Source organism: Chiroxiphia lanceolata, chromosome 5, assembly GCF_009829145.1.
Source record: "Chiroxiphia lanceolata isolate bChiLan1 chromosome 5, bChiLan1.pri, whole genome shotgun sequence".
In the NCBI taxonomy this organism is placed as follows: domain Eukaryota; kingdom Metazoa; phylum Chordata; class Aves; order Passeriformes; family Pipridae; genus Chiroxiphia; species Chiroxiphia lanceolata.
In genome coordinates, this window is record NC_045641.1 from 64,813,389 (window position 1) to 64,827,498 (window position 14,110).

The following is a 14,110-nucleotide window of genomic DNA, read 5'->3' on the forward strand; positions in this document are numbered from 1 at the left end:
AGCAACTGCTTCAGGGAATTCACTGGGAGGCGACAGGTGCCAGAATGGGGCACGTGCAGCTCCCCAGGAACTAAATCTATAGCTCCTTTTCCTTAGAGAGACATACACATCCAATCCATTACAGTTCTTATCAGGGAAAAGGAAAGAATGTAAATGACTGATCTGGTTTTGGCTGTTTACCTATGCAAACTGACCTATGCAGAAGACTCACCTATATTGACTTCAACAGGTTTTAAGTCTGGCATGATAGGTTTGAAGCAGTGGGAGATCTCTCCCTAGCTTTTGCCAAAACCTGGGTTATACCCTTGTGACGCATCTTTTGCTGTGTGTTCAAACACTGCCTTGTTTTAAATAGACACAATTCAACAAAGTAGAAAGGAAATTGAAGCTTTCCCCTTGATATAAGGGGCACTAGGAACAGAGTTAACCCAAAAGAAAACCCTTGGGACCTGTCTGAGGACAGCATTTCTAATAATGTTCTTGTTCAAATAACAGCAGAGATAGAGCATATTTGCATGATAGATGTGCAGCTCAGAATATTCTAGGAACTTCCTTGCTTTACAGTCTTTGGGTTGCAGTCAGTGGGTGCAACAAAAGGTAAGGAGTGTAATCCACCAAGCAAATGTAAATAATCCCAGGGAAGCTTACTAACAATCGAGGAAAAGCAGGGCACAACTACAACATCACTGTACAGTGTCACACCACTCCCGTGAATGCGGACAAACACCAAGATAACACCTGTAAGAAGCTGCTTTTCTTGATGATACCTTCTTAAAAGAGGTAAAATGTTTCAAAATAGTGACAAAACCAGATACTCCTCCACCTCTTAGTATGTATTCAACTGTGTAACAATTCTAAGGCAGGGGAAAAACACGGATTATAAGACTCCAAAATTTTGGAGCTGCGTTACACTTACTCTGTGTCTTTTCTAAAAACCCTGTGAGCAAGCCCTTCCTCTGAAGTCCCGTATCAATTGTTGACAGTGCCAAGAACAAACTGAATGCCGCCCAGGGAATTTGAGAGCAAAATATCACCCAGCACATTAAAAGTGGCCTTGGAAAAGTGTGGTCACAGATATTTGCAAAGGTGTCAGCATTAAGAACACAAAGTAAAGAGAGAGGCCCTTTGCCCAAATTACAGCCTGGTAAAAGAGCACCACAAATGAGGAGTGATGCAGTCTCTGTTTGAAAAATGGTAACTTTGACATGCTAAGAAGTGGCACTGTAATGAAAACGATAAACAGGTCTATGGAAAATAATGTAGGCTTTTCTTCCTACAATTCCACATCTGTGCCAGTGATCAAACAGCCCAGCTCAGCTCCACAAATCTAAATTGCTAAATGACTTGTAACACCCCCATGAACCAGGGGTTTTGTCCAGCTTCAATCCACATGAACATCAACGCTCCTGACTAGAACATCTCTGTCATATCTGAATGTATCCAGCTAGCTAATTGGAAGCACCCTAAAACAGTTTAGAATTGCATCTGATTTGTCCACTGTTGAAATCCAGTTCACCTGGAAGTGGCAGGACAGAGCATTCATTTTACATGTATGTTCTAATAAATATTTTGCCCAATTGACACAATAAAAAACATTGCTGGCTGCAGCAAAACACCTTAAAAGAAAATCCAAAAGGAAACAATGGTAAATGCTAGATCTTCAGATCAATGAAGAACCAGAAAAAATGCTGATGTTACTGAACTTCTATCTCCAGGTATCAAGAAGAGAATAAAACTGTAAATGCCAAAAATTGTCTCTGAAAAAGTGTTGACAGGCAAAAGATAATATTAAAAACATTTAAAAAAACCCCAGATGATATACTCACGATGGATTAATGCCTCAAATATATGAGCAAATGAATACAATATGATTTTTTTCTGCATGCATGTGCACATCCAGCTGTACAGAAACGGTGCCTGTGTAGCCACTATGCTACAACTTCTACTTCATGCTGTGAAAGGAATAAACTTGGCTCACATTGTACTCTTATACATTATACTCCTGAACTACAAATCCATAAATATACTTTATAACAAACTAACTATAGATCCTATTAAAAAAAAATTACTTCTGCTTCTATTCATCCAGGAGCAAAAACTTAACCTCTCCACCTGTTCCCTCAAAGTTTAGAATCAGGGAAATAACACCTGTATCACAAGTCTGGTAAGAAACTTGCTTCACAGCCAGCCTGCTATATATGTTGAGAATATCACAAGTCTTAAAATCTACTGTGAAGTTTTCTTTCCCCTACTGTTTTGGTTTAAAATTTCTTTTATTTTACTGAAGGGTGAGAGACTCTTTACATTAACTAGAAATTATAAGATATAAGAAAGAAATTATACTATTACTGCTGACTTTAGATGGACTTATGTGATTTTTAATGACTTGCATGATGATATGCAGTTGGCTAATTCATAATTTTGTAACAGTAGGATATGCAATTTTATATAGTAAAGTTACATATTACATTTGAGATGCAGTCATGCCCACATTACATAAAATTAAAAACGTCTCTTTTGTTCAGTTTTTCCAGCGTTTCATTTTCCACGTATCAAAGGAAAAATTCCACAGTTTAGAACATTTAACATCAAGCATCACAGGAGTGAAAACTGCCAGACAGAGCCTTCACAGAAGCTGTAAGAATTCTAACCATGAACTGAATTTTACTTGCAGTCAGTTGCATTGAAAAGAAGTAAAAAGAAGATTTTGTAAATTTAATCAAAACCAAAAAGAAGCCTTTTTTTTTTTTTAAGACAGTACTTTTCTTAAGGTTGGTGTTTTTATAATAATGTAAATCTCTGAGATACCCCCTTAACTCTCCCTTGATATTAGTAACTTCACTAGGAGTGCTGACATACCTCTTCCTTTTCCATGGGCAGCAACTACTGGTACAGTAATTCATGTTTAAAGAATTATTCTTAAAATACATGGGGAGAAAAAAAGTTTAGCAAAGTCAGGATATATTCTGATTATGAGAAAAAAAGTTCAACCTCTTCTGTAAAGCACCTAGACTTCCTCGAGACAACAGAGAGGAAAATACTGCTACTACACTGACACATTAAAGAAAGTACCTTCTGCAAAGAAATCTGCCTACAGTGGTGACTTTAAAGACCACCCTTGAACAGAGTTCTTTGTATTGTTAAAAGCCAAGCAGTCGGGACTCAGAACAAACATGTACTGATCCACATCGCTGTGACAAAAACTAAAACCTAGTTTAAAACAAAATATTTCACTTTCTAAGCTTTTTCCCAAGGACCACAGGAAAATCCAGGCTGGAAGGGACCTCGGGAGGTCTTTAGTTCAACCTCCTGCTCAAGGCAAGGTCAGCTCTAAGCTCAGACCAGATTTCTCAAGGCTTTATCCAGTTGGGTCTTGAAATTCCCAGGGAAGGAGACTGCACATTCTCTCTTGGCAACACACTGCCTGACTGTCCTTGTGGGGAGAATGTTTTCCTTATATCCAGTCTGAGCCTTTTTAATTTTAATTTATGCCATTTTCTCTTGTCCTCCTAACATACATCACCGCTGAGCCTGGCCCCATCTCTGTAATTTTCCTCTAGATTTTGGAAGGCTGCTATTATATCACCCCAAAGCCTCTTTCCCAGACTACACACACCCAGTTCCCTCAGACTCTCAGTGTAAATGTTTTTAAAAAAGCTCATTCTCAGAAAAGGTAAAGCAAATTCAAACATTTATTACAGAAGTGATAACTATAGAGATAACAGTCTAAGTGAAATTAAACAAGAGGACATGACTTGTGTGGTACTGATCCCTCCAAATCCTAGCGGAAATTAATACAATCAGAACCTCGTGGAATTAAACCCTATTTGTACACCGGGGAAAACAATTAATTTTCTGTGCTTACTAGGAGTGTTTTAATCAAATATTGTGTGGGAAATGCTCTAATAAGCAAACTGAATTAGCAGTAGCTGTGTACCTACTGAGAAGTCATATGTTGTCCTTCATTAATGCTTCAGGTATAATCTAAAATAAAACCTGGAACACACTGCACAGGGAAGTAAATGAGTAACTCTGTTGGAATGGTATTATGACATTAGCTTGCAAAAAGAGTAATAAACGATGGGCCAAAATGCACAAAAAACCAGATGGGTGAAACTTCTTGATCATTTCAAAGACAGTTTCAACTATTCCCATTTAACTTTCGTACCATTTGATATCCACGCTGAAGGGCAACATCAGGCCTTCCCATGAGCATGGCACTGGATTTTCCTCTGCAACAGCATATGGTTACACTTGCTAAATTGCCCTTCTGCAACAGGTGCTCTATTTCATGATGTGGTATCACCTGCCCCTTTAATGTATAAAGTCATAAAGCAATGAAGCTGTTTAAAAGGTTAATGGGGCCCCCCATTCACTTCATTCTATGTAAGAATAAGAGGTTTCAAGCTGCAACCACGTAAGTGACTATGAATAACAAATTAGGATCACATAATACTTTGATTTATGCTCGACTACCACCTAAACTCAGAAATTTAAGATGAAGGTTGGGCATTTGATCTCTCCATTACAGCTATAGTGGCAGCTGGATGGCCACAATTTATTATCAAAAACCACAATCTGCACTGAGTGCCTTGAAGTCATAGAAGCCTCTGATGAGCTTATCTAGCACCATGAAGTACATAACATGTCACTGGCTGAATGTGCCAGTCCTCATGTGTGGCCTCAGAAGGCTGATTGTGCAAATTTTACAGAGAGAATTTACACCTTACTTCCTTCATTCTAACCCTGAGGGTCCTGCCCTAAAACCTACTTGTAACCTTCAATTCCTTATACATTCAGCTATGATTATGCATTTAAGAAAATAGCATAGCAAAAGGAAGCAAAGAAAATAACGTCTGTTCTGGTTCTTTAGCATGCCCACATCAGATAATTTGTTTTAAAATGGGTGAATAAATTCAGAGCACCTGAGTGTTTACACAATTAATGAACTGATTTATCTCCTTTCTTAACACTATCTTCCCAGGGATAAATTGATGACTAATAAAATCCATTTGAATTATTTTCACCTACCAAATTCTATCAGGGATATGGCCTGTGGACTATTTTAGCAAGATGCCAGCTACCTAACGACTTTGCAACCTTCTTTTTTACCTATGACTTTGCAGCAGATTTCAATGCTCAATTTCCTTGGGAAAAATCAGCATATCCACTAGATCACACAGTGCTAGGAGTGCTAGGCCTGTCAGTAACAATCAGTGCATTAGGTGGACAAGGCAGGACTGCAGAAACCAGAGGCGTAATTCATTCCTTATACATAACATTACTTTAAACAGAACAGAAGGAGAAGGTTGTGGTTGGGCTGGAAACAATTCCAAGGAAAAATGGAGGGTTGTGACTAAATGCAGGAAATGATGAAGGGAGAGATGAAGGGATAAAGAGGTGTAATAATGTTGTTGCCTACTGGTACCTTTCTAAATGTCTCGGGTTTTGCATAAATATGATAATCAAATCATAGTTTTCTGTACCTTTGCTCTACAAACACACAGTGACAGCCACAACCCTGCAGAGCTGACAGTCTGAACAGAGGAGGCAAATAAAGGGGAAAGGGCTCAGACAGAGCTGACTTGCCCAAGGCCACATCACTTCCAAGTGGCAAGAGTGTACTTTCACTGCTGTAGCTGTTGCTTCCCTCTGTGTTTCCTACAGTAAAAATAGAAAGCTAGGTTTGTGCAGGTGAGAAGATTCCAATGAGACGCCAGTGCAGCTTCGAGCAGACAGGCTGGTGGGTCTATGACTTGCCAGCTACTTGTTTTTTTTTGTAAGGCCGTGCCAGAGCATTCCTGCCAGGTGCTGGACAACACCCTGGAGGCGGGGATCATGCTTTCTTTCCCAGACACACAACAGGTACATCAGAAGTGATCTAGAACGCCACAGTCTGCCTCACTCCTTGACATGCTTCATTCTGAGTATTGTGGCTGTGGAAGCTGCCTGGGAACGTCTCAGACCAGTTTTCTGCCACTCTCCAGTTGCAGAGAGGGCAAATGGGGCTACAAGAGCCTCCCGAGGCTTCTCCAGGGGCTCACCTGTCCCAGCCCTGCCACCATCAGTGCCACCTCCACCAGTGCCAGAGCCACCCAAGGGAGAGCAATGTTGGTGAGCCCTAGGATGAGATGTGAGTAACACTTGCCATCACCGGCAGAGAGGAGCTGGGGAGACACCTGCCAGTCACGTACCTGTTGTGCCCATATCCCATCTGCTGTAGTTACCCGAGGAAAGCAAATAACTCAGTCTTGTTTTTTCCTCAGCTGTTAACTTTGGCAACAGGCTGCAGCTGTGTAGTTGAGAGTCAGCCCAGCACAGACCTCTTTCAAAACCCAAGAATTATTTTTAGTGCAGCTGTTCCACAGGGTGTATCTTGGCTGTGATGTTCCCTCACTCTAATTGAAAAGCACCCGTGCTATCTCCATGCCCTTTGCCTTGACAAGGAAGACTTCTTTTTAATCCCCAGATCAGCCTCACTAAGCAGAAGAACATAATAAACATGACATTTATAAAAGGATAGTCCCCACAAATGCTCATCTGCCACATCAGTGTTTGCTACCGACAACTCCTCTTCCATTATTTAAAGTTGGTTGTGAAATTACTCAAAACCTCTAAGCACATGTTACTGGGTTTTACCCACAGTCTATTTTAGTACAACGGCAAGCATAAGACCTTTAATAAACTCACAGGCACGGAAAGCCTTGATGTCTGCCAGGAGACCATACCCTCTGCAGGTTTGTTTTGCTGGTTTGTTGTTTTCTTTTTAGTAATTGAGAGTCCCCTGTCACAAATAAACAGAAAGAAATCCCCCCCCTCCCCGAAGAAATTATACACCTTCCCTTCCCCCCTTCTCCATCCCGACTCATTATTTCTCTTCCACCGAATTACCTCTTTTCCACACATGCTGTCTGCACGGAAAGAGGTACAATCACACACATCCTGCCTCCGAACCTCAAACAATACATCTTTGGGGGACAGAAACCCCCCTTCGCAAAGCACCAGTAACAAACCGGAGCATTAAAATCTGTAAATACAAACCGATCAGCTACCGATTTGCCAAGGAAAAGCTCCGCATCCGCCGGACGGATGGACGAGGGGATTTCGGCAGGAAACCCGCTCCGCTTACCTTGATCATGCTGGCGGGCGGGGGGGATGTTCCTGCCGGGATTTCGGCGGGATGGAGCCGGCGGATCTCAGATCCCCGGGCGCGGATGCAGCGGCGGCGCTGGGCGGGCTCGGGGCAGGGCGGTCCACCCGCTGCTGCTGCTGCTGCTGCCGGGGATGGGGCTCCTGCTGCCGGGGATGGAGCTGCTGCCGCGGCTGGGTCTGCTGCCGCCGCCGGGCTCCGATTGCATCAGCGGGCGAGGGCGGCGCGCTCGGCGGGCGCTGCCGGAGCTGGGCGAGGGGCTGGGGGCCGCCCCGCCCCGCTCCTCCCGCGGGCAAGGGCACAGCCCACAGCCCACGTCCCACATCCCACCTCGGGAAGCACCGGGGGGAGCCGACCTCCCGCCCGCACCTCTCCGCAGGGTCATCCCGTCCCTAAAATGGCCCCGCGCCGTGCGCTGCTCCTGCCAAGCGGAGACAGTAATTAAGTGCTTTTGCTGGGAATTGTACTGAAGGCAACACGCTCTCGGCCCTCTCCCCCGTAACAATCGTTACCAAACTCATCCTTTGCTGTCTTTGAGTCATTTCCTCTGTCTGGCGCACACACCCCAACACCTCGCAGCGACCCCTCCCATCGTCAGCAAGCCCTGGGCTCTCCCGCTGCCTTCCCCATCCTCCGCGACTTCCACGGCTTGTGCCGAGTCCTCCAGCGCTGCCACCCAACACAGGAGGGGCCCACCCGACCCGTTTTGTTTGGGGACAGCTGATGTTTCACAGAGGGGCTCTGGGTCCTCTCCTGCTGATCAGTGCCCAGTCCGTGCTGGGCGGAACCTTCACAGCTCTTCACACCCCAGCTGGCCAACATCAAGCCTCTACCGCTGATTGCTGTGTGTAGATACCTGCCAGGCAGGTGACCAGCACCTGAAGACAAAAGAATAAACATCAGAGGTCGGTCTGCTCTGTTAGTTCTACCCATGCTGCTGCCAGTGAAAGTGTACAGCAATAATACAATAAAATCATTAATTTTTGAGAGAAAATCCCAGTGTAGCCACGGTGTAATGTTCACAAAGTGCTTACTGCTTTCATCGTAACTGATTTTACGTTTGAGTCTTTTTCTTCTTTTACTACTGTTCTTGTAAAGGTTTTCTCCTTCTGATCTGCTTGAGAGTAGTTGTAGAAAGCTGTTTTATCTCCCTGCTACGCTGTCAGCAGTGCCAAGTTCTACTTTGCAGGATGTACATGAATTATTCTCTCTCGTATAGTGCCAGAGATTGGTTACGTAAGTATAAGCAGGTTTTTGTTCCTGCCACTCTTCAACCAGGTAAGAAAGTGACATTTAATGAATTTACAAGTGGTTTAGATTTCAAAGAAACACAGGTAAACGATGCTACCCAAAACACAAGTTCACTTTAACAGTGGTGTTTTAGTGACTATTTAAGAGAGAAGAAAGAGGGAGCAAAAAACGGGAGGCAGAGAAGGCAGCAAAGAGGCATCAGATGGATACAATTAATAATCAGGGCACTGCTACTCAGTGCTCACGAGACCAATCTGTTCACAGTGAGTTATCTTCAGATTTCAATCATAATGTAGGAAAAACCATCTGGGTCAGTCCAAGGGTCCATTTAATTCAATACTCTGTCTCTGGCAGTACACAATAACAATGCCTAGAGAAGAGTTTCCAGAAGAGAATAAGCACATAGGGGCACTTTCCTGATATGCTCTTTCAGCCTCAAGGGATTTGCATCACAGCAGCTTCCCAAAAGATGAATTCTCTAGGCTGAACAATTCCTTGTGGATTTTTGTTCTATAAATTTGTTCCTTGAAGCCATGTAAAATGTGGTATCTCTAAGATCTTGTGCTCATGAGTTCCACAATTTAGCTCTGTTCTGTGGAAGAACGCAAAATTTTTGCTTTATTTTGAACTCGCCACTTGAAAGTTTCACATCATTCTCCATTTTCCTGATACTGTGAGACTGTAAACACAAAGATCAGTTCATCCCCTCCATGTCATTTGTGATTCTACAGACTGCTGTCGAATCCTCTGTCAGCCATCTGATGGTTGAGTCTTAATGAAAAGTCTTAATCTTTCTGATTTACTATAAAACAGTTCAATAACCTTTATCATCCTTGATTTAAAAGGGGATATAAAAGTACACAAAACTCTCAAAATGCAGGTCACCATATTTATGTTTAATTTGCTTTCCACCCTTCCCCCCATTTCTTTTCACAATGCTTATAGTTCTGTTTCCTAATTTGACTGTTCCTGATTACTAAACTGAACTATTTACAAACTATTTAATTCCAATGTTTCTGGGTAACAGGTCATTCATAACCCCTGTTTATATAAATTTAGCTTTTGTTTGTTTGTTTTGCAATCTGCATAATTTTATACTTACTGGCACTTTTATATGCTATTTTGACAACTGTGTACTCAATTCCACAAGGTCCTTCTGCAAATAGGTCTATTTTGGCTGCATTGCTTAACACCCTTGTCTTGAAGGCTTTAATCTCTTAGGCAAATTTGTCCTTTCTCTATTTTGCTCCATTTTCCATTTTCTCAGCTCTCTCTTCTGTTTCTTATCTTTAAACCCATTAATGAGAGCAACCATAAAAGCACCTTTCTTGTGGGGGCTTATTTTCTACGAGCCTTTGGTAAGAGATTTGTCAAGTCCTTTGGAAATCCGAGAAGACTGTATCCATTGGACCTCTCCTGCCTGCACACTCATTGAATCCTTCAAAGAACTTTCTAGATGGGCAGGTCAGGATTTCTTTTCAGAAAAGTCATGCTGAGTCTGCCCCTCAATGTGATATTTATCCACTTATCTTTTTGCATTTGTTATTACAGGTTGCACATTTTCTCCAGACTCACTTCAGTATCCTGAATCCCTCTGGAAGAAAAGTTGTTTGAGTGCAGTTTTACTGTTTCCAGAGCTCAGTTTGTAAGGCTGAACAGTATTGTGCTGTTAGCTTTTTTTCTTTTTAAGTTCTCTGCAACATGCTCCACCATGGAGATGTATTTCAAGTTATCCTTAAATTACTGCCTTAAACTCCTGAGGTACAGAGCAGAATCCATGGCCTGGGCAAAACTAAGGAGTAGGAGAAGGAAAGGAAAGGGAAAGAAGAAACATTACCTGACCTACAGAGGATTTGTGCAAAGCCAAACCACCAGGTTATCTAGGATATATAATAAAAAGAGATTTTTTTTAATTGATCTTTTTATTTTATTCAGAGCCAAATTACCCCTGAACTTGCAAATTAAAAATCAGAAAAGGGATACAAAACTCAGAGAAGCTACAGAACTTACCTTAAAACTTGCATCTTGCTGCAACATATGAAAACCTGATGTTACCATTAGTAAATGTGCCATACAGACATATTTTTGCAGTGTTGGTTTGTATTACCTCGATCTATTACACTTCTTTATGTAACACTCCAGAAGTTATAAGGCAAGGGGCATTGCATCTTTACCTCTACTCCTTCCCTCAGCTGTACTGATCCATCAGTAAGAACTTACCTCTTCTCCAGTTTGAATATTTCATTTTCATAGAACAAGCCATTGTTCATTTCAACACCATTTCATTTTCCATTAACACCAAGAATTCTGTGAACGCTTGACAGCATTGCTAAACTTTAGAAGTTTTAATGAGTAAATTTTTCACAAATATGAGAGAATTGAGTAATTTATATGCTCCAAGTCCAAAGTATTTCCACAAGTTCTAAGGATTCACAAGGGGAAGAGTTTGGGTTGTGCTCATTATCCAAACCAGAGCTGAGTAAACTCGCCTTTAAGTCACAGAAATATGAGGAACTGCTCTTGTGAAAACGAAAAGGCTCTACAAAATAAGGCCAAAGGAGGAATTCTGAAAGAGGAAACTTGTAATTCCATAGTTCTACCAGGGCAGAAGCCCTTCTTGATACACTTTCCAGGGTTTTCTCTCACAACCCTGATCTGCATAAAGAACTTGGTTGAAGGTGGGTAGGAACTGTGTTTTCCATTTAAGAGAAAGCTGGCATTCTGAGAATTTTTTTCCTTCTGAAGTGGAATGAAAACTTCCCGTAGTAAAGTGTGGGGAAACCAATTTTGATTCAAACAAAAAGCATAATTCTGAACGAAATCCATGTTTTACTTTGATCCTGATCTTTTAAAACTTTCAAAGCTCTTTGTAATATAAGTCCTCTTGAAATGTGTTCCAAAGTTATTAAAAGAAATTGTATCTTTTCAAAAAAATCAGAATGTTATGTTTTGATCTTTCTGAAATACTTTGCTTCTACTTAGCTTTTGTACTAAAACACAGTCTTGCATACTTTATACAACTGCATGTAAGCGCATTGGCACAAAATTTAAAATAAGGAAACATGAACTTTCATCTACAGTATTCTTCAGGGAAAGCCTGTGTCTGATTTCAGCCACAGAACTAAAACTCACAAGAACAATTAAGAAGGTAATTGCAGGATATGATTTCCATATAGCTGCCCTGTAGAACTGGGAACATAGTTGTGGAAAGTTTTTAAAGTGAGGGAAAGTAAAACCTTTGGATGAGAATCAGCTTGGTGCCGTAGAAATTTCCTAGTAGAAAAAAATATTGTGTAAGTATTATATGTGTATATACATACAAAGTATCAGGGGAAGATGATTTTTAAAATTGTTTTTACTTTTTAAAGAGAAGGACAGGTCCTTTAAAGTCTTCTGTTTGGGGCTACAACAGAATGATGAGAGAAGCTGAAATAATAAGCCATATACACAGCAAGCAATGGTTGCAATTATTAGTCCTCTTTTGAGAGAGGAGAGGAGAGTTAAAATTCTTTTGTAGAAAGATGAAGGCACTATTGCCTGTCTCGTAGTCACAGGTACAGATCACCTTGTGGAAAGGCTCGAGCGGGATGCAAAGTTTCACTGGATGCTATTTCCAGAGAAACAAGATCTTTTTGGAGCCGGATTTTCTCCTGGTGCTCGTTTCCATCCTCTTGCCGGTTTTCCATCTCCTTGGGCACATCAACTCCACTGTGTGTGGGCTCTGCTGTAAAACGGATTAGGAGAGGGATCTGGGTGTAAAAACCACAGATAAAAAGCCCAGGAGTCGAAGTGATTGCTGTAGATGCTGAAGGGCAGGAAGCGTCTCAGCTGGCACCCTCACAAAGCTGTACAGGCCGCACAATTACACCCGCAGAAAGAAACATTGAAAAAAGGAGAGTTGAGAAGACATAAAAGGGGAGGCAGCCTCACAACATCTGACAACCAGGAAAATGCTTAAAAAAAAAAAGGCTGAAAGGAAAAGTCGTGCATGTGTGAGGGTAATTGGAACCAAATAAACACAACTGTCTCCTGCCCTTTCATTCCCACCCTCCCAGGGAAACAGCACTTTATGCATTCTTCCTAAATAAGCATTTTGTGAATGTGTCACTTATTTCTACCCCAAGAGGCAGAACAGAGTTTGTTTCCAGCATTTCTTCTAGTCTTTGGTCTTCCAGCTACTCACCTCTCCTCTCCTCTCCTCTCATCTGCCTCCCCATGGGGCTCTTCCAGAAGGTTCTGTGTGGCCACACCTTCCTCACCTCAGCACTGCCGGGCCCGGCTTCCTTCGTGTCACAGAAGGTGAAGTGTCAGTCACACTACAGAGCAAAGCCTTCAAAAGGCATTTAAACTCCCTCCAAATGCCTTCAAAGGGCACTTGAAGTGTACCAGAGGTGGGAAAGGGGGCACGGGGAGATGCCATGAGCAGCAGCAGTGGAGCCCACCCCAGCTGGCTCCGTTTGAGGCTTTAGCACCTGGACCATGTCAATGAATCCTGAGCTCTCATCAAAATCAACCCACTCCTTCACATTTGAAGGGAAGCACCAGGATTCCTTGCCAGCCCATTTTCCCCACCCAAGGTCACTGCCAAGTCACTTCTTTGTACCCCACTCAGGCCTGCTTGAAAAGTGGCAGAAAAGTGAGAGAGTTTTGTGCTGTTCTGGGTTTTATTTTAAGGGGGGAAAGAAGCAAGCTGAGGCTAATTCTCCACACAAGTTTGTAGAATAACAGAACTGTTTAGGAGGGAAAAGGCCTTTACGATCACTGAGTCCAACCATTACCCAGCATTGCCAAGTCCACCACAACCTCCCTGAGTGCCACATTCACCTCTTTTTTAAATACCTCTAGGGATGGTGACTCCACCACTTCCCTAGGCAGCCTGTTCCAGAGCTTGACAACTCTTTCAGTGAGGAATTCTAATAGCCAACCTAAACCTCCCCTGACACAATTCGAGGCCATTTCCTCTTGTCCTGTCACTTGTTACCCGGGAAAAGAGGCTGAGCCCCAACTCACCACAACCTCCTTTCACAGACAGTTGTAGAGAGTGTCAAGGTCACCCCTGAGATCCTTTTCTCCAGGCTGAGTTCCCCTCAGCTCCCTCAGCTGCTCCTTATACGACTTGTGCTCCAGACCCTTCCCCAGCTCTCTTGCCCTTCTCTGGATGCAGAAAGTTAATCAGTTAATGATGAAAGCCACTCAGCCAGGGCACATGGAAGACTCACTGCGGAACTGCTTGGTTTCAATATGAAAACTAAATCAATATTTGAAGATTGAGCTAATGCAGGGGGTTGGTGGGGTTTTTTTGTGGTTTTGTTTGTTTGTTTGTTTGTTTTGGTGGTGTAAAACATTTGGGGCCAAAACCGCCTTTTATTTCAAAGCAGTAGAATTAAATTGCAGAAATCAATGTGAAATCTTGATTTCCCTGGCGTTACTGGAGGAGCTTTGGAGTGCCTGGAGAAAAAGGAGGCAGAGAGGCAGCTGAGCTGTGCCAAGTGGAAAGCCTGCTTTCCCAATCTCCAAAGTACAACCTGACAGCCTCAAATCCTGCCAGCCCGGAGTGGGACTGACACGCAGCGTTCCGGCACCGACAGCTCTCTATAAAAAGCTCAACATCCTCTTTGTACTTTAAAGCCACGTTGAGGTTCCCTGATCTAAATTAAGTCAAGCTTAGAAAGGCTCCAGAAGCCACAAACCAGCCAGGAATTTTCAAGC

At 42.5% G+C, this 14,110-nt stretch overlaps 1 protein-coding gene across 1 annotated transcript in view; it reads right to left on the reverse strand.

The window, feature by feature from the left end:
- BCAT1 (branched chain amino acid transaminase 1) overlaps nt 1–7,282 on the reverse strand; it is a 61,536-nt gene extending 54,254 nt beyond the window's left edge. The window contains exon 1 of the mRNA XM_032688785.1: nt 7,130–7,282. Within this exon, the coding sequence (XP_032544676.1) occupies nt 7,130–7,138 (9 nt within the window). The 5' untranslated portion in view covers nt 7,139–7,282. The remainder of the gene's footprint in view (nt 1–7,129) is intronic.
- Between the last annotated feature and the right edge of the window lie 6,828 nt (nt 7,283–14,110).